We start from the raw sequence: 22982 nt of genomic DNA, 5'->3' as shown, positions 1-22982 counted from the left end.
TCAATGCCAAGTTGGGCGCCTCTCCAAGGTGGACACAACCCACAAAAAATCACTGCATTTCATCAAGAGCAACGCAACGAATCACATTTCTAATGATTCAAATGTTTGTGTGTGAACTTCGGAGAAGAAGGCGGCGACTGCGACGGTGGCCAATCACAAAATTAACTTGATGGTTTTGTGCACAATCATCCATGAACTCTAAAACACAAAAAGAATGGCTAATGTCAGTGAAATTGTTTATTTGTGCAACAATTTTTTGAGAATTATAGAAGAGAAGAAGATGAACAATTAGTATTGTTTGAAGGGAATTGTTATGAAAGATGGGTTTTCATTCGGGTTATGGATGGGTTAGGGAGGATGGGTGGGTTTTTTTTAATTTCGGATAAAAAAATAATAAATATTAGGTAAATTATTGAGATGTAGCCACATGTCCAGCCGTTAGTCTCAAAGGTATACACAACCTAAAATATTGACGGTAAGGGTAAATACAACTTTAAAATATAACGAAGGGTAGAGGGTATATTTGTCCTTTTTCCCTAAAATAAAATTGATCAAAACTGAGAGTAAACAAGTAAGAATATTTGAGATGGAGAAATATGCTCTCTCTGGGTCATTTTTACTAAAATAATTATTATTTCTAAAAAATTAAGATATGCTTATGTACATTCTTTCCAATTTGTTCTTAGTAATAATTATTAGTATTAAAAATAATAATTGACAATTTATTATAAAATCTAAGTGAAAATATGTGCACCTACTTTTAATATTGTGTAATTGTTTAGATGGCCCAAGAGGAAGAGGATTGTTCCACCGCAATGCACGGGTGCCGCAATTTGCTCGTAACTTGGAAAGATTGACATCTGCATAATTGCTCTCACAAATCATTAACTATAAGTAAATGGTAACCAACTGTAAGTTCAACCCTTAATATCAAAGTATTCTATAACGAAAAAAAAAAAAAAGGCTCTTATAGCTAACTTAATTTAATTCGAATCTACTAGTATAACGTTAAGAATTGGAGATCCAGAGATTTTCAAGTTTTAACTGTACATCATTTAATTGCAGTATAGTACCTAGTGGGACTTGTTTATTTTATCAACAAAACAGACATAATATAATTTGTCGTCAACATCCCTTCCAGCTGAAAACCATTAAATCTCATGAGTCACTTTCATTATAGAAATTTTGAATTCAGATTTCAGGTCATGTGAAAAATTGCTAACATTCGCCTTTCATTGTACTCGGTGGTGAGATAGTATCAAAAAATAATAGGAGTGATAGAATATAAAATGAAATAAAAGCAGGTAACGCAAATAAATTGGAACATTAAATCTCAATTACACACGGTATTGTGATTTAGTGAGGAAAAAAAAAAGTTCTACTATTTCTTTTTGCCAAACAATTATTTGAGTTTTCCTGTTTCTGTACGACTTTGCATTATGGCACACTATCAATGTAGCCAATAACTGCGCAACCAGAGTAGCTCACCAATTGTAACGTAAAATGTCACTCCTACTCTCAAATTTAGTCCATAAAATTGCATACGATTACATTAGGCCATAAATTTTCATGTTACTGCAATTCTTTACCTATTTGAAGTTTCCGTATTGGAGTCTTTTCATAAAAATATACCAACTGACATTGGACGAAATCATCTGCAGAAATTCCAAGGAAATCAAAACAAATTAAAAATATATAAGTTTAAGCAGCGCCGCACATTTTGCAGCTACTATCAAAACAGAGTGTTTTGAGTTACAAATTACTACTCACAAATCTACACTAATTCTCACGACATACTTGTCTCTTAACCCTCCTGTATTACAACATTAATTTAGCACATAATACAAACACACAAACATCTAATCATCTTCTCCTAATCCAAAGAAATCATCAAACATAATAAGAAACTGGGGAATTTTTTGATGTGTAGTAAATTTAAGCACAGCCACGAGGAGCAAAGCCTAAACGAGAACCAGCAAGATCAAACACTACCCTGAAACCTTGCTGTTGAATGTTTCCGATAATCGACAATCCACTCATTGTACCTGCAAATGCAAAGCAGAATGTCCCATCACTGTCCACCGGAATCAAGTAATTCGACGCCGGCAATGACACGTCAGCTCCACGGAAATGCATAACCACAGTCGGCACCTTCACTTCCGTTTTCCCTGACAGATCGAAGCACGTATCGAACAATGAGAAATCTGGTGCTCTCTTCAGATCTCTAGCACCCATTCTGAAAGCGTCCCTTAGTGCTACGTAAGCGGGTCGGGTCAATCGAGTCACTGAAGTTCCTGAATCAACTATGACACCACCATCACCGGCGGCGTCTAGCTTGAAAAGCGACGGCCTAATGGCAGGAACCCTAGCGCCGCCGACGCTGATTCCGGTTAGCTCCACGTAGTAAAACGTGTCTAGTTTTGGGTTATTCACCAGTGGGGTAAACACGGCGGTTCTAGAAACCGCTGATTCGCCGAAGACTAGATAGGATGGTCTAGAGGAAGCGGACCGGTCGACAAGGCAGTAGGAGAATTTCCGGCCGAATCTCCGACCAGCTTGAATCGGGAATGATAGTCTTCCCCGGCCGAGACCTAGTAAACCGGCGGCTCCAACGAATAAACCTTCGTTATCGTGGCCGCATCCAAGGGCCACGTTGTTGACACGTGTCCCCCTGAAAGTTAACGTTTCAGTTGAAAAATCACCGACGGTGAAAGAACCGTCTCCGTAAGAAACCTGATAAAGACACTTTTTACGGTTACAGCTAGCAGAATCCAACCGGCGACACAAAGGCGACCCACATGCAACACCAAGGAAGGAAGACGATTTGCTCGGGTCAAAAACCGGGTCGGATTGAGTGTAGCATTTCTTACAAGGCGAACACTGGATCCAAACGACGTCACTTCCCGTATCCAACACCATATAAACATACTTAGGCGGAGTACCAACACCGATTCGCGTGAAGTACTCTCCACTCCCCTGAGACAGTCCAGAAACAACAGAACTAGAGAAATCCCTACCACCAGCATGGGGCTTTCCGGCGCGGCGGCCAACGGTGGCGTTAGCAGCGGCGAGGTCAGAAATTGCCTTAGCTCTATAGGCGTCGCGTTGAAGACGGAGCTTAAACAGAGCATGTGGTGTAGCATTGAAGGATGAAGGAGATACTAAGTCTACATGATGCAACTGTAGAGAGAGAGTATTATCCGGATCCAGGTCGGAGCCATCGCCGGAAAGTAGTTGAGCATCTAAATCTAAGGATTGAAGTTGAGTTAGTGGGAGGGAATGTAAGAGTAATGTTTGGTATTGAAGGGAAGTGGAAGAGACATAAATGGCAAAGAGAGAAAGGAAAAGGAAGGAAAGGGAAATGGTTTTTCCTTCCATTTTTTGTTAACAGAAAAACAGGGGAAGTGAGAGTGGGAAAGGAGGGGGTTGCATTGGGAGTATAAATAATGGTGACAGAGACGGTAGATATTTGCTCTCTCGTGGGTGTCAACTGTACGTAGCGGTGATGTACGAAAAGAGTGAAAAAAAAAAGAAAAAAAGGTTGTTTGTTGTTCGGAGTTATACTTTGGATATTTATTTATTTTAACGAGAACGAAAGTAATAAAAATATCTTAAGCTAAAGTCTAAAGATATATATGCATCTTTCTTCCTGTAAAGTGCATCTGTCTTCCTCTTCTACTTAATTAACACGTCCTCTTTATTTGTACTCCTACATTTTAATTTATTTTTGATTCGTTAAATTTTTCTTATTCTTTTTAACTTTTTTATGATATATTTAACATCATAAAATTAGTATTTTATTAATCACAATTTATATAAGTTAATTTAATGTTGATATAAAATTTAAAAGATATTTGAAATTTATTGTTTAAAAAAAAGTTATAAATATATATATGAGTAAAAATTATTTCATTAATGATAAAATAAATATTATTTTAAATTTCTATTATTACTAAATATAGAAAGTAAGTCACTTAGAACGGAACAAAAAGAAAGTACTAATAGATTATGAGTATATAATTGAACATTATCTGATCGGTCGACGAGAGGCTTGGGAGATTAGAAAGGATTATGTTCTTATCACTTAGGTCTACCAATGAATAGTAATTTGGTAGTCTCAAGATGACTTTTTTCTCTCTTTATAGTCTGTCCTAAAAAAAATATAATAATTTAACTATAAAATATTTATTTTACTCTTAATGAAATAATTTATAATTATATAATTTTTTATCATTTATTTTGAACCACAAATTTTAAAAGTCATTCTTTTTTTCTTAAAATTTTATGTCAAATTAAATTACTGCACATAAAATGTGACGGAGGGAGTGCCAATTTAGGAGTCACAATATCCTACAGACTACAAGTACTGACACGGCGACACTTGTGCCTGCCGTAAAAAAGATTTCTTAATTTTTTTATATAATAAAAGGTACAAAATTAATTTTTTTAAAATTATAAGTGACCTCAAAATCTAATCCTCCGGAAGTTCTTGTTTGGAACCAAGTTCTGAAATATTCTTGGTAAATTATATTTGAGTGATATTATTAGCAAAGTTTTATTATGTGTTTGATCTTAAATTTTTCAAAAAATATATGATTATCTTAAAATATATATATATATCCATAAACTCTGAAAATTATTAAAAACACCTATAAATTTATATTATTATTTTATAATGAATATTTTCTGTTAAAAAATAGGAAAAATTACTTAACTACACACCATTTATTATGTTATTTTCCTATTTTTTCCTACCATTTTAAAAAAATATCAAAAATTCCTTCTTTTCCTCCCATCAACCCCTTTTCCAGATACATTAATTTGAAATTTCATACCCATGATTTTCCTTCCTTTTTTTACGCCACAAATCTCTCCATAAATACATCAATTAATCTATTTTTGAATTTCAAATATTTTCTATTTTCAATTAATGATTTCAAATTATTCAAGAGGTATATTTATTTCCATCACTTTAATTTTTGATTTCTTTTATTATTATTTTTTTTAAAATCATCTTAAAATATAAAAATAAAATTACCTCCGCCCCTGTCCCCATTGAAATCTTATTGAACCTTTGCAATTTTAGTTAATCATATCGTCGTTGAAAATTTTTCTTGAAAAATATTTCTACTGTTGAAAAACGTTCAAAAAAAAAGAAGAAAAAGTTAGATCTGCCATTGCACGGCCATTGCTATAAAAGATACAGATTTTTAATGTATCTCATTTATTTTGAGTCTTAAATTAGTCTTTGTTAGTTTTATCATTAATCTGATACATCACTGCTACAATAACCTTTGTTTTATGCAGTGTATCATTTTCATATTTATGGTATTGATACATAATTCTATTGTTGTTGAATCTTCGATCAGTGTTTATCATGTTTAATATAAATGTACTTGATACATAAAATTTGTGTTATGTATCACACAACAGAAAAAGAAGATAATTTGGAACAATTACATGTATAATGTATTTTTAAATTTTAAGTTATAGTATTTCTCAAACAAAATAAGATACATAAATAATATTATATCACGTACATGACAATAACTAAAACAAAGATACATAAGTAATATTATATCAATACCTTAAATATGAACATTATACATTACATAAAACAAAGGTTAATATGATACATAACAATTACCAAACAATATGTATAGATCTCAAACCTAAAATCTTATGGGAAACACTTTCTTATTTAATGTATCTAGTAGATATACAACACTTATTAATTTAAATTGAAAGGATCTTCATGATGTATCTTCTCAAAATTTTCGATAATTCTGAATCAAAATTGAAAGGATCTTCAATGAACTAGGAGAATAATTTTGAAACTCAAATTTTTCAACAATTTTGAATCAAAATTGAAAGGATCTTCAATGAACTGGGAGAAGAATTTTGAATCTCAATTTTTTTGACAAAATTGAATCAAGATCGAAAGGATATTCGATAAACTTGAAGATTCACAAAAGAAATCGTTTATCCAACAACAATTCCATTACTTTTGTATCTTTCATAACTCACCTCACTTATCCAAAATTTCGACAAATTTTTTTATGAAACAGAGAGAACGATGAACAAGGAGAAGAAATATAATTTTTGAATTTTTTGGTTAGTTATACTATATGATTAATTTTTGACAATAATGTGGAATGGAATAGTGCAATTTATGAGATCTTAAATTTAATTTTCAGTCCCCCCCCTCCCCCCCTTTAATTAGTGCAACAGATGGATACTATGGGATCTTAATTTGATTTTTCAGCTTTTTTTCTTAATAAATGCAACAGATTGATACATAATGTATCAACAATAATGTATTCGGATCCATAATTATGTATCCGAAATGTCTAAAAAACATGATATTTGTGTAATTAGAAAAGTAATAGGGATAAAAGGTAATTAAGGTTTTACACTATGGAATTTATGTAAGTTATACAAAAAAATAACCTTATAATATAATGGAAAAATTACTTATATACACACATTTACTTACCTTAATATCCATTTATCCCTACCTTTTTTTAAAATTTCAAAAATCCCTTATTCCCCCAATTCATAAAATCTTCCGGATACATAAATATTTCACTCCTATTTTCACCCTATACCCACGTTTCTCACTCCCCATTTCACTCCTCCATTTTATTCCTTAACTCTTTCCACTTCTTTAGAAGTTACAAATTTCAAATTCTTTTTGATTTTCAGAAGGTGTCTCTCTCAAGTTTATCAATAAATCTATTTTTGAATTTCAAATCTTTTCTATTTCCAATTAACGATTTCAAATTATTCAAGAGGTAGATTTCTTTCCATCACTTCAATTTTCGATTTCTTTTATTATAATTTTTTCATCTTAAAAAATAAAAATAAAATTACATTCGCCCCCTGCCCTCATTGAAATCTTATTGAACCTTTGTAATTTTAGTTAATCATATTGTCGTGGAAAATTTTTCTTCAAAAATATTTATTTTCTTTTAATGTTTCTACTATTGAAAAACGTCAAAAAAAAAAGTTGGATCTGCCATAGCACGGCCATCACTATCAAAGATACAAATTTTTAATGTATCTCGTTTATTTTGAGTTTTAAATTAGTCTTTGTTAGTGTTATCATTGATCTGATAGATCACTGCTACAATAACCTTTGTTTTATGTAATGTATAATGTTCATATTTAAAGTATTGATACATAACTCTAATGTTGGTGAATCTTTGATTAGTGTTTATCATGTTGAATATAAATGTACTTGATACATAAACTTTGTATTATTTATCACACACACAAAAAAAGCTATTTTGGAACAATTACATGTATAATGTGTTTTTTTTTATTTTAAAATATAGTATTTCTCAAACAAAATAAGATATATAAATAATAATGTATCATACACTAATTTTTTAGTTATGATACGTTAATTCAAATTTATACTAAATGTATCTGATACATAACAATAACCAAACAATAATGTATCGATCTCAAACTTAAAATCTTGTGGGCAACACTTTCTTATTTAATGTATCCAGTAGAAATACAATACTTATCAATTTAAATTGAAAGGATCTTCATGATCTCAAACAAAATAAGATACATAAATAATAATGTATCATGCACTAATTTTTTAGTTATGATACGTAAATTTGAATGTATAAATGTATCTAATACATAACAATTACCAAATCGTAATGTATCGGTCTCAAACCTAAAATCTTATGGGCAACACTTTCTTATTTAATGTATCTAGTAGAAATACAACACTTATCAATTTAAATTGAAAGGATCTTCATGATGTATCTTCTCAAAATTTTCGATAATTTTGAATCAAAATTGAAAAAATCTTCAATGAACGAGGAGAATAATTTTGAAACTCAAATTTTTCAACAATTTTGAATCAAAACAAAAAGGATCTTCAATGAACTGGAGAACAATTTTGAATCTCAAAATTTTCGACAATTTTGAATCAAAATCAAAAGGATATTCGATGAACTTGAAGATTCACAAAAGAAATTGTTCGTCCAACAACAATTCCATCACTTTTGTAGCCTTCATAACTCACCTCGCTTATCCAAAATTTCAACAAAAAAATTTATGAAACAGAGAGAACGATGAACAAGAAGAAGAAATTTAATTTTTGAATTTTTTTATTTGTTACACTATAGGATTGTGAATTATTGACAATAATTTGGAATGAAATAACGTAATTTATGGGATCTTAATTTGATTTTCAGCTTTTTTCCCCCCTTAATTAGTGCAACAAATGGATACTATGAGTCATGAGATCTTAATTTGATTTTTCAGTTTTTTTTCCCCTTAATAAGTGCAACAGATTGATATCTAATGTATCAACAATCATGTATCCGGATCCTTAATTATGTACCCGAAATGCCTAAAAAATATGAGATTTATGTAATTACAAAAATAATAGGGATAGAAGGTAATTTAGGTTTTACAGTATGGTATTTATGTAAGTTATACTATAATGGATTAATAACAATCAACAATAACAAAATAACAGTACATGCAAAACAATACATTAATCGCATACTCAAACTTGTCATTGATTCAGTTATAATTATAACCCATTAAACACAAATTGTTCTTTAATCTCAATTTTATCACTCAAATTAGAACTCAAACTTTTCCGAAAGAGGTAATAACAAATATTAGTTGAAATTGATAAATAATAAATATTTTTTTACAACTTAACCCAAATACTAATTTTTTTTCAAGTTATATAACCAAACACCACTTTCCAATTTCCCCCCAAATATTTATGGGGTCAAACGAATTATTAGTACACCTATTCATTCAATTAAGCATAATCAATTGTGTCCTGGGCAGCAATAATAATTTTCATAAGATTTTGCCAAATGGGACGATTAACCTTGCCCGTCATTTCTATTCTTACAAAAAAATATTCTATCCGTCTCATATTATTTATTATTTTCTTTTTTATACATATATTTCTTGATAAATCATAAGTAATAAAGGTATTTATAGTTTTATACTAATTTAGTCTATTTTAATATATTTTATTTATATGTTTTATCCATCATACCAAAATTAAAATTAGAGGAATATTTTTTGGAACTTTCCGATATTTATACTTTCAAAAAAAAAAATTAAGAGCAAAATAGGAAAAATTAATCAAGGAACAATAAATAAGTACTTTGGGACAAATGTTTTTACTACTTCTTCCGTCCTTTTGTTTTACTTGTCAAACCAATAAGGAACAATAATTTTTCACAATTTTATTATATCATTGTTTAAATATAATAAATTCAATATTTGAGAAATGACTATAATAAATAGCCTAATAAAAATAAATTAGGAGTAAACGAGAAATTATATTTGATTTTAAAATGAACAAGTAAAAATAGACGGAAGAATATGAAATGTCATCTTCTAAACGATTATATATTCATTCAAATTCATCTTGCACGTGCAAGAATCAAAGTCCAATTTCTCTTATTCAAGCTAGCTAGCTTAGCTTCTTCCTCCAATTTCTCTTATTCATGATTTTGTCAATAGTATATCTACTTATTCAATTTTATATTAATCATAGATATTAGCTAATTAACTACAAATTTTTTAAAAAACACGTTTATATATATAATGCAATAATCTTTACGTTAAACCACCAAGTGTTGGATGGCCTTCAACGAGTACTCCTCACTCCTCAGTATATCTATGCAAATTCCGTTTGTCCCATCTTTTTCAGGCACATAACATAAGAATCCATTTGTATTTCTTCATCAAAATGTTAATAAAAAATAAACAGATTCTCAAATTTTAACTTTTTGTATACATTCATTGAATATAAATAACTTTTTCTTGTACTACCTATTGTACCTAAGTATAATAATAGGATACCCGTTTTTTCTTCATTTATGTAACTTCTAACCGTACCTCCATAACCCCGCCTTCAATTCTTTGACTAAGTGGTTACTACTGTATTTTTTTGAGTACTGCATAACATGGTTTTTAGGGAAAAAGGACAAATATATCTTCGAACTATCGTAAATGGTATACATATACCCTCCGTCATACTTTTGGGACATTGGTGCCCCTGCCGTCTAAAATCTAGAGCATATATGCCCTTCACTCTAACGGAAGACTAAATAGGGACACGTGGCGCAATCTTATCCGTCGATAAATGTCGGATCGGTGGATAAAATTATGACACGTGTATGTCCGTTAGTATAAAGGATATATATGCTCTAGTTTTTGGACGACAGGGGCACCAATGTCCCAAAAGTATGACGAAGGGTATTTGCATATCATTTACGATAGTTCGGGGGTATATTTGTCCTTTTTCCCTTGTTTTTATATATAACAGTAGCTCCAATTATCGATGATCGCTTATGAATTTAAAGACATGTTGCTATATGATGAAATTGATAGACACACTAATTTTAGGAAGCAATACTAATAGATCTCGATTCGTCTCAATATATGTGAATTGGGTAGGCGAGTAAAGAGCAACATCACATCTCATAAAACTACTTTCTCTGTCCCTAATTACTTGTCCACTTCTTCTTTTTTAATTGTCCCTAATTACTTGTCCATTTTAAAAAATCAAGAAAGAACAAAATATTTTTATCTATTATACCCTCAATTAAATTCTTTGAAAAAAGTAGAACTTCTTCAAAATCTTAAGTTTTTAATTCATCCACTTCATAATTAATAGGAGTAAAATAGTAAATTTACTATATCGGTAATTATTTTCTTAATAGATGTATCAATTCAAAAGTAGACCAGCAATTAGGGACACAGGGAGTACTTACTAACCGATACCTCGAAAGGCATAAATGCGCTGTCCTTTTAGACCAAATATTGCAATTTCGATGGACAAAATCCAAGCGTGTGGACATTTTCACTTATAATAATTATTACTCATATCACAATTTCAATATAGGTTAGGTTNTAATAGGGGTAAAATAGTAAATTCACTATATTGATAATTATTTTCTTAATAGGTGTGTCAATTCAAAAGTAGACCAGCAATTAGGGACACAGGGAGCACTTACTAACCGATACCTCGAAAGGCATAAATGCGCTGTCCTTTTAGACCAAATATTGCAATTTCGATGGAACAAAATCCAAGCGTGTGGACATTTTCACTTATAATAATTATTACTCATATCACAATTTCAATATAGGTTAGGTTAGTTTGGTAGATCTCTCAATTAAGTTTGTGCAGTAACATTTATAGATTGATAGCTTTGTTCTATACTCCATAAAAAATCATAGATATGCCTAACTTGATAAATAGTTTGACGAAGATATTTATCATTTTATGTTCCATTTCCATAGTAAAATAAAATTAAGCGTGTTGGAATAAAAATACAACACATGAATTTGTATAATATATTTCAATGTACCACCAAAAGTTTTAAATTTGAGCTATATAATTACTATATTATAAATGTTTTTTAGTGGCAATTAATTTATGGCATTAGCTTAACGTTGCTAAATATATATTTTTAGAGGCAATTAACACTCTTTGTAAATATCCCTAAAGCTTATAGCGACATTGAATTCAATGACAATTAACTAATGCAGGTAAAAACTTTAGCAATCTTTGTTAATATAACTATTGCCGTTAAAAGCTCTTTTTGTTGTGAACTAAGTATTACTAATTCTGTATTAATTTATGTGACATCATTTCACCGAAAACGGTTTTTAAAAAATAAAAAAAGACTTTATTAGGATTACCAAATTGTCCTTATTAAACACTTTAATGCTTAATTTTAGTTGATTTTTCTTCACAATAAAATGTTTAGTGGAATTCAATAGCAATAAAATGGGGATAGTGTTTACATAAATTTAGACAAAAAATATTATAAACACCGAAAATAGAAAAAATCTTTTTTGCCAGAAAATTTGACCAGAATGGTAAAGTAACATATTTCACACTATTTTATTTTACCTTTTTGAACATTTTTACCCTTTTAACTTTAATACCTTTTAATTAAAAATAAAAAAAAAATCAATTTATTTTAAAATAAAAAAATATTATAAACTTTTTAATTTTCTGGCAATTTAGCATTATCCCCAAAAATATATCAAAAAGCTCTCAATTTTCGAGGCTCTAATTAAAAACTTTGTGGTTAGGTAGGGAGGCACTTGATATTGGTCAATTAGCAAGAAAACAAAACCCAATTCAAGAAAAATAAGCATGATGGAAAGTTGATAATACTACTAATTTGCTACACCTTAATTATCAATTAAGAATAGTTTTAATTAATTTGTTCACTAAACAGGGTGGACCCCTTAGCATATATTATGTTCACAAAAAGAGAAAAAGGTAGCACTAGACAATAATGGCAAAAGGATTCTTCACCGCAAAGTATAGAATAATTAATTGCACATCACAAACATACCAAACAATATTACATCCCTAAAGGCTTCGATATCTCATCCAACAATAAAGAGTACTCCTCTAAATATAAATCAAGATATTTTATAAAGGTAATAGACATTCCTAAAAATACGATTATTTTTTAACGAATCATGTGTCTTAAAATAATTATTAATATTAAAAATACGCTTAAACATATATTTTGAAATGATCTAAGTATATTTAAATCCAAATTTATCTCACAAAATTACAGACTCGAACACTCACGACTCACCTTTCTACTCTCTCTATTGACATCTCAGAGTGTCAACTCCTTGCAAGCAACCTCGACAGAAAAGACAACGACAAAAGAAATCGTATTCCACATTATTCTTTTAATCATCTCCCTTGAGATACAACAATAATGTGATATGGTATAAGTTAGGTATCAAATTTACCCCAAAAATGAAGGTCCATCAGACATGTCTAGACTTTGTGCTAAGAATATATTCATTGATGATTTAATTAGTTTGTTGTACATCAAATTTCCACTTGCTATATTTTTACACACTTCTACTCTCTAAAAGGGATTTTTTTAGGTGATTTAAAACGTTGTTAAGAAAATAGAATAAGCAAACCAAAATTAGTTTTGAATTGGATGAATTTGATTAAATATGACCCATTGCTTAATCATCCAACTTGACCCATCCTATTTGACTCATTAATAAATTAGTTTTGACCTTACAAATTTACTCTAGCACACCTATTTTCATTATATCAAAAATAATTATTAGCGTAAATTAATTAATAATAATAACTTTATTGTCTTTAAAAATGTATTTTTAGCGGCAATTAGCACTATTTGTTAATGTCCCTAAAGCCTTTAGCGATATTGAATTCAATGACGATTAACTAATGTCGGCAAAGGAGGTAGCCCTCTTTGTTATTATATATATTTATTGCTGCTCAAAAGTGTTTTTATTGTAGTTATTGTAACACCCTTGGGCCTTGGCATCATATATATGTTGCCAAAGAAGTAGTACTATAAAATATGGCCAGCATCATAAGTTATCAAGTTAAGTATTTTCTCCTGGGAAAAAAATATCTCATTATATTAAACCAATTTATAGCAGCATGATATACATTGGGATTCTATTTTTTGGTCTTCAATAGTTGAAAATGAAAGGACATAACAAAGAAAAACCAGAAAAGGAAAAGCAATATAACTTTGTGAAGCTTCTGCCGAAGAGCAAAGTATCTGATTCTCTGAAGAAATATGGAGAGCTAAAATTAATTAATTGGATCGCCTTTGTCAAAAAACTATAGTTATATGCAAATAGCACGATAAAGATGATATATACTTTAAATATATACACAAACTATTAAACCCCTTACTCGTGACATATATTTATATATATATATGACTTAAAATTATTCTTTGTGTTAGGTTGGAATACCTAATACACAACGACATTTCTTGAATTCTAATATAACTTTATTAAAATTTTTGACTCTGCCACTAAGTGTCATGTTAATTTCTTTGGCTTGCTTTCGTAATTTATTATAGTTCTTATTTTCCTCACCCTTTACTAATAACTTTTTGATTTGGTACTTTATTCATGTAGATACATTTCTAGAATCTAAAATATAAATTAAACAGGGATATGCAAAAAAAAGTTTGTCAAAGAAAGGTGTATAAACATTAACACATGCAGATAAAAAAACAAATTGTGTTTATGACCCACTTTTCCACTTGCCATGTGACAAATTACATAGTACAAATGTACTGAACTCTATTTATTTTCTATATTTAATTAAAATATAAAAAAGTTATGATTGTATGAATTGAAAGTAGCATCTGCATATAGTGGACTTGTCTTTTTAACAATTGGATAGAATGTCATTATTTGTCTCTCCACTATATATAATTCCCCACTACTCATGCTCGTACGCACGAAGTTAGACTCTAAGTTACTCGTTCGACTAAATTTAATAACTTTGATTTAAAATTTATATATATATATATATATATATAAACTTTCAATTTTGATTTCGTCTCAACGTTATTCTGCACTGAGGATATATATGCTTTGAATAGTCCTTGCCTTGCACATGTCATGAACAAACTTTACTCCAGCAAGTCTACAACGCCTATTGCTCTCAAAGCTGCTTGTTTTATTTCAACACTAATATCCTTTAATCTGAACAAGAAAATAAAAGAAAAAATATTTAGAGAATTTGAGTTTGCCCTTTGTTTTTCAGAAAATAAAAGTTCAAAATGACAAAACGTCAAGACAAATTGTGTCATTGAAAACGCACTGAATATTATTTCTGAAAAAATTATGCAAAATAGCAAACATTTAGTCTATATTAGGTACTATAGCTACGTTTAAGAAAATTGTAATTTGCGGCTACGGTTTCTCTAATTTTTGCTATTCGCCTGATTTGTATACGATTTATGAAAAATTCATAATAAATTACCTTGTTTGTATACTGGTAAACGAAATGTAGAAACGGAGATCTGAAAATTTTCTAAATGTATAAATATAGACAAGCGAAATATACAAACCGCAACCTTCATAGCAAACAAAACTATAGTTATGAAACACAATTATCGAAACTATAATTGTAGAGCCTTATTATGTCTATTATGTTTGCTATTTCTAGAATTTTCTCACTATATCTCTCAAGGTCAACTCTCCCCTAATTCTGGGCCTTAGCCCAAATCTCTTTAAAAGGCTTCGAGCTTATCGGGCTGGTTCTTGTGCTCAGACTCTTCCCTACCTGGGCCTTAGCCCAAATATCTTTAAAAGTCTTCGAGCTTATCGGGCTGGTTTTTGGCATAAGACTTGGCCTACCTATTTTCGCATCCTAATATTCTACAAAATGTGCCTCGCTGAACATTAATTCGATTGCTAATGGAAAATATTAATGATCAACCGATTTGAAGGAAAATCATGCAATACAAATACAATGATGGGAAAATTACTTATATACACACATTTACTTATCTTAATATCCGTTTATCCTTATCTTTTTAAAAAATTTCAAAAATCCCTTAATTCTCTCAATTTATAAAATCTTCCAGATACATAAATATTTCACTCCTATTTTCAGCCTACACCCACATTTCCGACTCCCCGTTTCACTCCTTCATTTTATCCTTAAATTCTCTCCACTTCTTAGCAGTTAGAAATTTCAAATTCATTTTGATTTTCAGAAGGTGTCTCTCTCAAGTTTAGCAATTAATCTATTTTTGAATTTCAAATCTTTTCTATTTCCAATTAATGATTTCAAATTATTCAAGAGGTAGATTTCTTTTCATCACTTCAATTTTTGATTTATTATGATTTTTTAAATAAAAATAAAATTACCTCCTCCCCCTTCCCTCATTGAAATCTTATTGAACCTTTGCAATTTTAGTTAATCATATTCTTTTAATGTTCCTACTATTGAAAAACGTCCATAAAAAATAGAAGAAAAAAGTTGGATCCGCCATTGCACGGCCATAACTATCAAAGATACAGACTTTTAATGTATCTCGTTTATTTTGAGTCTTAAATTAGTCTTTGTTAGTGTTATCATTGATCTGATACATCACTGCTACAATAACCTTTGTTTTATGTAATGTATAATGTTCATATTTAAGGTATTGATACATAAATCTAATGTTGGTGAATCTTTGATTAGTGTTTATCATGTTCAATATAAATTTACTTGATACATAAACTTTGTGTTATTTATCATACAAAAAAAAAACTATTTTGGAACAATTACATGTATAATGATTTTTTTTTATTTTAAAATATAATATTTCTCAAACAAAATAAGATACATAAATAATAATGTATCATACACTAGTTTTTTAGTTATGATACGTAAATTCAAATTTATACTAAATATATCTGATACATAACAATTATCAAACAATAATATATCGATCTCAAACTTAAAATCTTATAGGCAACACTTTCTTATTTATTATATCTAGTAAAAATATAACACTTATCAATTTAAATTGAAAGGATATTCATGATCTTAAATAAAATAAGATACATAAAATAATAATGTATCATGCATTAATTTTTTAGTTATTATACGTAAATTCGAATTTACACTAAATGTATATGATACATAACAATTACCGAATAATAATGTATCGATCTCAAACCTAAAATCTTATGGGCAACACTTTCTTATTTAATGCATCTAGTAAAATACAACACTTATCAATTTAAATTGAAATGATCTTCATGATGTATCTTCTCAAAATTTTTGATAATTTTGAATCAAAATTGAAAGAACCTTCAATGAACTAGGAGAATAATTTTGAAACTCAAAATTTTCAACAATTTTGAATCAAAACTGAAAGGATCTTTAATGAATTGGAGAAAAAATTTGAATCTAAAAATTTTCGACAATCATGAATCAAAATCGAAAGGATATTCGATGAACTTGAAGATTCACAAAAGAAATCATTTTTCCAACAACAATTCCATCACTTTTGTATCCTTCATAACTCGCCTCGCATATCCNCCCCCCCCCCCCCCTCTTAATTAGTGCAATAGATGGATATTATGAGATTTTAATTTGATTTTCAGCTTTTTTTTGCCTTAATAAGTGCAATAGAGTGATACATAATGTATCAACAATAATGTATTCGGATCCTTAATAATGTATCCAAAATGCCTAAAAAATATGGGATTTATGTAATTACAAAAATAATAGGGATAGAAGGTAATTTAGATTTTACACTATGGTATTTATGTAAGTTATACTTGGACAACAATGTTATGAGGTACAAAAGTATAAGTACCAAATGGTTAGTCAGCACATCATCTTGGCATTTTCTTATAACCTTCATGGGCTCTCATTTCTTGCTTTTCTTATTGGGTTTGGCAATCACTATCACATAAATTTGCCTTCATTTATAAGAATGGATGAACAAAAATTATTACAAGAACACACATACTATAAATTTAAACATGGACTAAATTTATGCATGCGTTACTATAAATTTTCTTGTATAAATTATAGGAACCACATATTATAAGTAGTAAATAACATCCTATCCCTTCTAGTTTTCTATTTATCAAAAATCCCTTAAAAATGATGTTTGCGGGATACATAGCGTTGTGCACGGCATACATTAGGTTTGATATATTCCACATAGCGGGATACATAGCGTTGTGCACATGATACATTAGGTTTGATACATTTCACATAGCGGGATACATAGCGTTGTGCACGGGATACATGCAGGATACATAGCGTCGTGCACGGGATACATAGCGTTGTGCACGGGATACATAGGTAAATAAGGGATTTTTGAAAATTTTAAAATAAGTAGGGGTAAATGGATATTAAGGTAAGTAAAGGAGCGTAGTTAAGTAATTTGTCCAATTTTCTTTATTTTCACACGGTGTCTAGGAGTCCATATTGCAGCCCCACAAAATTTGGATTTCGCACTGCAGGGCCCATTTAGGTGCATTTTTGAACCCGAGACCTCTGGTTAAGGTGAAACACCACTGCACCACAACCCATGTTAGTATAGTTACTATACTTGAGTGAAGAATAATTAACAAGTAAAATAGAAGATTTATATCAAAATTATTTCTCCTTAGAAGTTTATAGTCGATTAGTCTCTCCTCGGCTCTACTATATCGAAATTCTTAAAATGGTTAAGAAAACCTGAACATTTAGAATCCAGGTGAATTCATTTATTTTTCTTCATCTATTTTCTCTTTGTTCAATACATTGTCAAACAAACATACTCCTTCCATCTCTATTCGATACATTTTCATGAATTAAATTATTATATAACTTACGAGAATTTAACTTCATCTAAGTATTTAGATTTTTAATATCTTATGTGATAATATTCTCTACAAAATTTCTTTTAAACACTCACTTAACATTATTGGTAGTCAAAATATAGCTTAAACTAAAACAAATTTATATCATCAAATTGGTTCCATGGTCTAGCGGTTAGGACATTGGACTCTGAATCCAGTAACCCGAGTTCAAGTCTCGGTGGAACCTATCATTTTTTTGTATTTTCTAATCCCAAATTCACTAAAAATAAAAGGTTTTACTAGCTCCATTATTAATATTTTTTCGATAAAATTAACCATACATATAGTTCGAAGAAATCAATCATAGTAAGTCTATGCACAAAATTAATTGATACATAATGAGTTTCCACCTATCCAACATATAGATGCATCTCGTCATAATTACAGAGGCTCGCGATCTAACCAAAATAAAAAGCCCTCTCTAATTTATTTATTATTTCTGTTAGTTCTCAAGACACTCCCTGTTAGAATATTTGATTTTCATGTTTATTGATGCAAATTTCGTCAATATGAGTTTTTCTCAAAACTTTATCGAATTTTTACTTTTGAAAAATGAAAACTAATCAATTGTAAAAATAAATAAAATATAATAATTTATAATAGTTCTTATCTATGACGTATAATAGATTCTCAAAGGAAAAGTACTACTTAAAGGAAACATGATTGATATCCACTCAAATGCGCGTTGATTTCGGCTATAATAATCAACTAGAGAATCATTATCAATAAGACTTATTTGTGTAGTGTATAATTCTTTGCTCTTTTAGTTTTTATGTAAAGCCAAAAAATTATATTAATTACTTGCATTTACTCCTTGTATAAGTTGATAGTATGGTTGATTTATTCTTACTTCACATGTGAGACACTTATTTTAAGGAGTAGTGGAGATTGTGCCTTCCTTAATCAGTAATTTTTTGTTTGAATTCCAAGTATAGATAAACTCTTAGTAGTGAAAGTTTTCCTCTGAATCGGGTCTTACACGGCTCAAATTCAAATTAGTTGGACTCTAATGTTTTTTTTGGTTGGGAAACTTACATAAATATACTATATTAAAAAAATATTTACCATTTATAGAAATAATACTTTTTTTCACTTGATCACTTGTAATACATTTCTAATACAATTTTAATACATATTACAAAGAACAATTTATTATTCACTTATAATACAAGTTTTATTGATGGATAATACATTTATCACACATTTTAATATACTTATAATATAATGTGTCAATTTCTTTCAAATAAGCATAATATATTTTAAAAAAGACAGTTATAATACATATATATTGCATACATGATTCACTTTTAATACATATTGTAGATTTAACATAGTATTACCATGCATTGCTATAAATGGTAATAAATAAATAAAATATCGTTAAAATCAGTAATTATTTATTAAAAGGTACACATCCAAATAATTTTTCCTTTTTTAAAAAAAAAATCCAAAATATAATTGACATTTTCCTTCCCTTAGCGTTAAATTTGTGACACAATACTCTCTATAAATTATAATATTATTTATTCATTTAGACTAGTTTAAATTAAATGAACTAAAAGTAATTGGGTCTTTTTCTTGACTTGTCTGCCTACCTATTTGACAAAAACAATTCATTTTCCTAATTCTTTCTCATCCAAACAACAATAAAACGTTTTGTTTTCCGTCCAAAATAATAACACGTTAATGATAATTTCTTTGAATATAAGTCTTGTAGAAATTGTATTGTATTGGAATCACCGCCGTGATTATACTCTAATATAATAAGTTACTATAAGTTAAGGTACCAAATTACATGTGGCAGGACGTGATTTTTTCTAATAGTATTCTACCGCTATTAATGAAAATTTTGATTATGTTATTGATAATATTTTTATTTTTTTAAATGATGCGTTGTGAAAACATTCTTTATTTTCTTTTTATTTCTTTGTTTAAACACGTGTGTCTATAAAATATGTGAACAATTTTCTGTGATCCTCATCCATAGCCATTGGCTCCTCTTTAGTTTCTTGCCCTACCTAAAAGTATTGTTCATCTTTATCCGTATGGTATTGATTTGATATATCTTTTAATGGATAATAAAAAAACTGATAAGCTATGTATATCATTTTTAAATATAATAAATTTAATGTTTTGAATTTTTTTTAAGTTAATAATAAAAATAAATTAGTATTTAAGTAATAAAATATGAATATATATTTTAATATAGTGGATGAAGAAAGTAGTATCTGGCTAATAATACACTTTTTATTAGAGAGAAAATATTTGCTTACAAAATTTGTTTTTTTTTCCAACAAAATAAATTGATTCCTAGAATTTTAAGTGCTAAAAAGAAACTGCTGTTTTTACTAGTTTATTCTTAGTTAAACAATGTGTCAATTTCTTACCAAAAAGCATAATATATTTTTAAAAATAGTTACAATACATATATAGTGCATATATAATTTACTTTTAATATATATTGCAAATTTAACATAGTATTACTATGCATTGCTATAAATGATAATAAATAAAAAGTATCGCTAAAATCAATAATTATTTATTAAAAGGTACCATCCAAGTAATTTTTTTATTTTATTTTTTTTAAAAAAAGGTCCAAAATCTAATTGACATTTTCCTTTTCTGAGTGTTAAATTTGTGATACAATACTCTCTATAAATTATAATATTATTTATTCATTTAGACTAGTTTAAATTAAATGAACTAAAAGTAACTGGGTCTTTTTCTTGACTTGTCTGCCTACCTATTTGACAAGAACAATTCATTTTCTTAATTCTTTCTCATCCAAACAACAAATAAAACGTTTCGTTTTCTGTCCAAAATAATAACACGTTAATGATAATTTCTTGGAATAAGTCTTGTAGAAATTGTATTGTATTGGAATCACCGCCGCATGATTATACTCTTATAAATTACTCCGTCCCTAATTACTTGTCCACTTTTAAATTGATATACTTATTAAGAAAATAATGATTGAATATAGTAATTTTATCATTTTACCCCTATTAATTATGAAGTGAATGAATTAAAAACTTAGGAGTTTCAAGAAATTCTACATTTTTTAAAGTAATTAATTGAGGGTATAATAGGTAACAAAAAATTGTTCATTCTTGATTTGTCAAAATAGACAAGTAGTTAAAGACAACTAAAAAATAAAAAGTAAACAAGTAATTAGGAATAGAGGGAGTATAAGTTAAGGTACCAAATCACATGTGGCAGGACGTGATTTTTTTTAATAGTATTCTACCACTATTAATGAAAAATTTGATTCTGATTGATATTATGTTGTTTTTTTTTAAATGATGCGTAGTGAAAACATTCTTTATTTTCTTTTTATTTATTTATTTAAACGCGTGTCTGTACAATATGTGAACAATTTTCTATGATCCTCATCCATAGCCATTGGCTCCTCTTTAGTTTCTTGCCCTACCTAAAATTATTGTTCATCTTTATCCTACGATATTGATTTGATATATCTTTTAATGGATAATAAATAAAATGATAAGCTATGTGTATATTATTTTTAAATATAATAAATTTAATGTTTCAAATTTTTTTTATAGTTAATAATAAAAATAAATTAGTATTTAAGTAATAAAATATGAATATATATTTTAATATAGTGGATGAAGAAAGTAGTATCTGGCTAATAATACACTTTTTATTAGAGAGAAAATATTTGCTTACAAGATTTGTTTTTTTTTTCAACAAAATAGATTGATTCCTAGAATTTTAAGTGCTAAAAAGAAACTGCTGTTTTTACTAGTTTATTCTTAGTTAAACAGTATCTAATCTCCCATCACAACTTATTTATCTTGAATTCGATATACAGTTATTTAAAATTATTTACTTATCATTTTAGAAATTTAAGATAAAATTGATTATGTTTTCATTACTTGTACTAGTAACTGTTCACTACAAACACCTTAAAGATAACACATAAAAGAGTAAATATGAGTATTTTAAAATATAAATAAGAGTAGAATAGTTTAATTTTTTTTATAATTAATTATTTCTTAAGTGATGGATAAAAGAGAATCACACCAAATCGCTTGAGACGGTGGGAGTTTTTCAGTTTCCTTTAACACAACAAATAGTTTCTTGTTCAAATAAAAATCTACCCATCTAATTAAATAAGGTTAAAATATTTATTTTTGAAATAATATATTTTTTTTATTACTTGAAACACCACTAATTTTAAATGAAAATAAGAAGGCAAAAACATTACCTACTATGAACATGATGGGTAGTGTGAATTGACATGTTTTTCAAATAAAACTGTGACTTAAAGGAGCTTTAAAATAGTCCACACGCATTTGACACCAACTTGTTGTTGGTAACTGTTGTACTTCACAGTACTATAACTTCCTCTACAAGAATGTTCTCATCATTAGTTCCAACCTTTTTTTTTTTTTTTCTTCAGCCAAGTTCATGTCTCTCTCCTTTTAGATGATGGTAATTGTCGATACTGATTGATGATTAGTATGGTAATAATAATTAGCCGAGAAGATTGTAAATAATGGTTAATGAAGATGATAACGTCCAACTAAGTAGATTTAGGAAAGATATAGCAAAACTAAATAAAGAGTAGTACTCCATATAGGTTACACTAGTAATAATGGTGGTGATTATCGTTACATGATTATTATAGGAATAATCTGAAAATTATAAATGGTGATTAATATTGATGGTAAGTGGTAAAGGCCATTTTTTTGTAATTAGTTGAGGATGATCGTACTGATGAAAATGGATGGATTGTGATAAAACACCAATTTTGCGAATGAATTACATCT

General features: G+C 28.8%; 1 protein-coding gene and 1 non-coding gene across 2 annotated transcripts; one reads left to right on the top strand and one right to left on the bottom strand.

Moving 5' to 3' along the window:
- Positions 1 to 1664: 1664 nt before the first annotated feature.
- Positions 1665 to 3474, bottom strand: LOC125862357 (aspartyl protease family protein 2-like). Its single transcript, XM_049542410.1, has one exon. The coding sequence runs from the start codon at positions 3376 to 3378 to the stop codon at positions 1936 to 1938; it is 1443 nt and encodes a 480-aa protein (XP_049398367.1). The 5' UTR covers positions 3379 to 3474; the 3' UTR covers positions 1665 to 1935.
- A 14830-nt stretch (positions 3475 to 18304) lies between these two features.
- Positions 18305 to 18376, top strand: TRNAQ-CUG (transfer RNA glutamine (anticodon CUG)). The gene has a single exon. It is a non-coding gene; the product is annotated as a tRNA-Gln (tRNA).
- The last annotated feature ends 4606 nt before the right edge of the window (positions 18377 to 22982 follow it).

Source organism: Solanum stenotomum, chromosome 1 (assembly GCF_019186545.1).
Source record: "Solanum stenotomum isolate F172 chromosome 1, ASM1918654v1, whole genome shotgun sequence".
Taxonomy (NCBI): domain Eukaryota; kingdom Viridiplantae; phylum Streptophyta; class Magnoliopsida; order Solanales; family Solanaceae; genus Solanum; species Solanum stenotomum.
Note: the sequence above shows the minus strand (reverse complement) of the source record. Positions and strands in the feature narration are given on the sequence as shown.

What these genes read in the sequence shown, in the direction of transcription:
- LOC125862357 (XM_049542410.1), bottom strand. Translation starts at nt 3,378, where the DNA reads ATGGAAGGAAAAACCATTTCCCTTTCCTTCCTTTTCCTTTCTCTCTTT.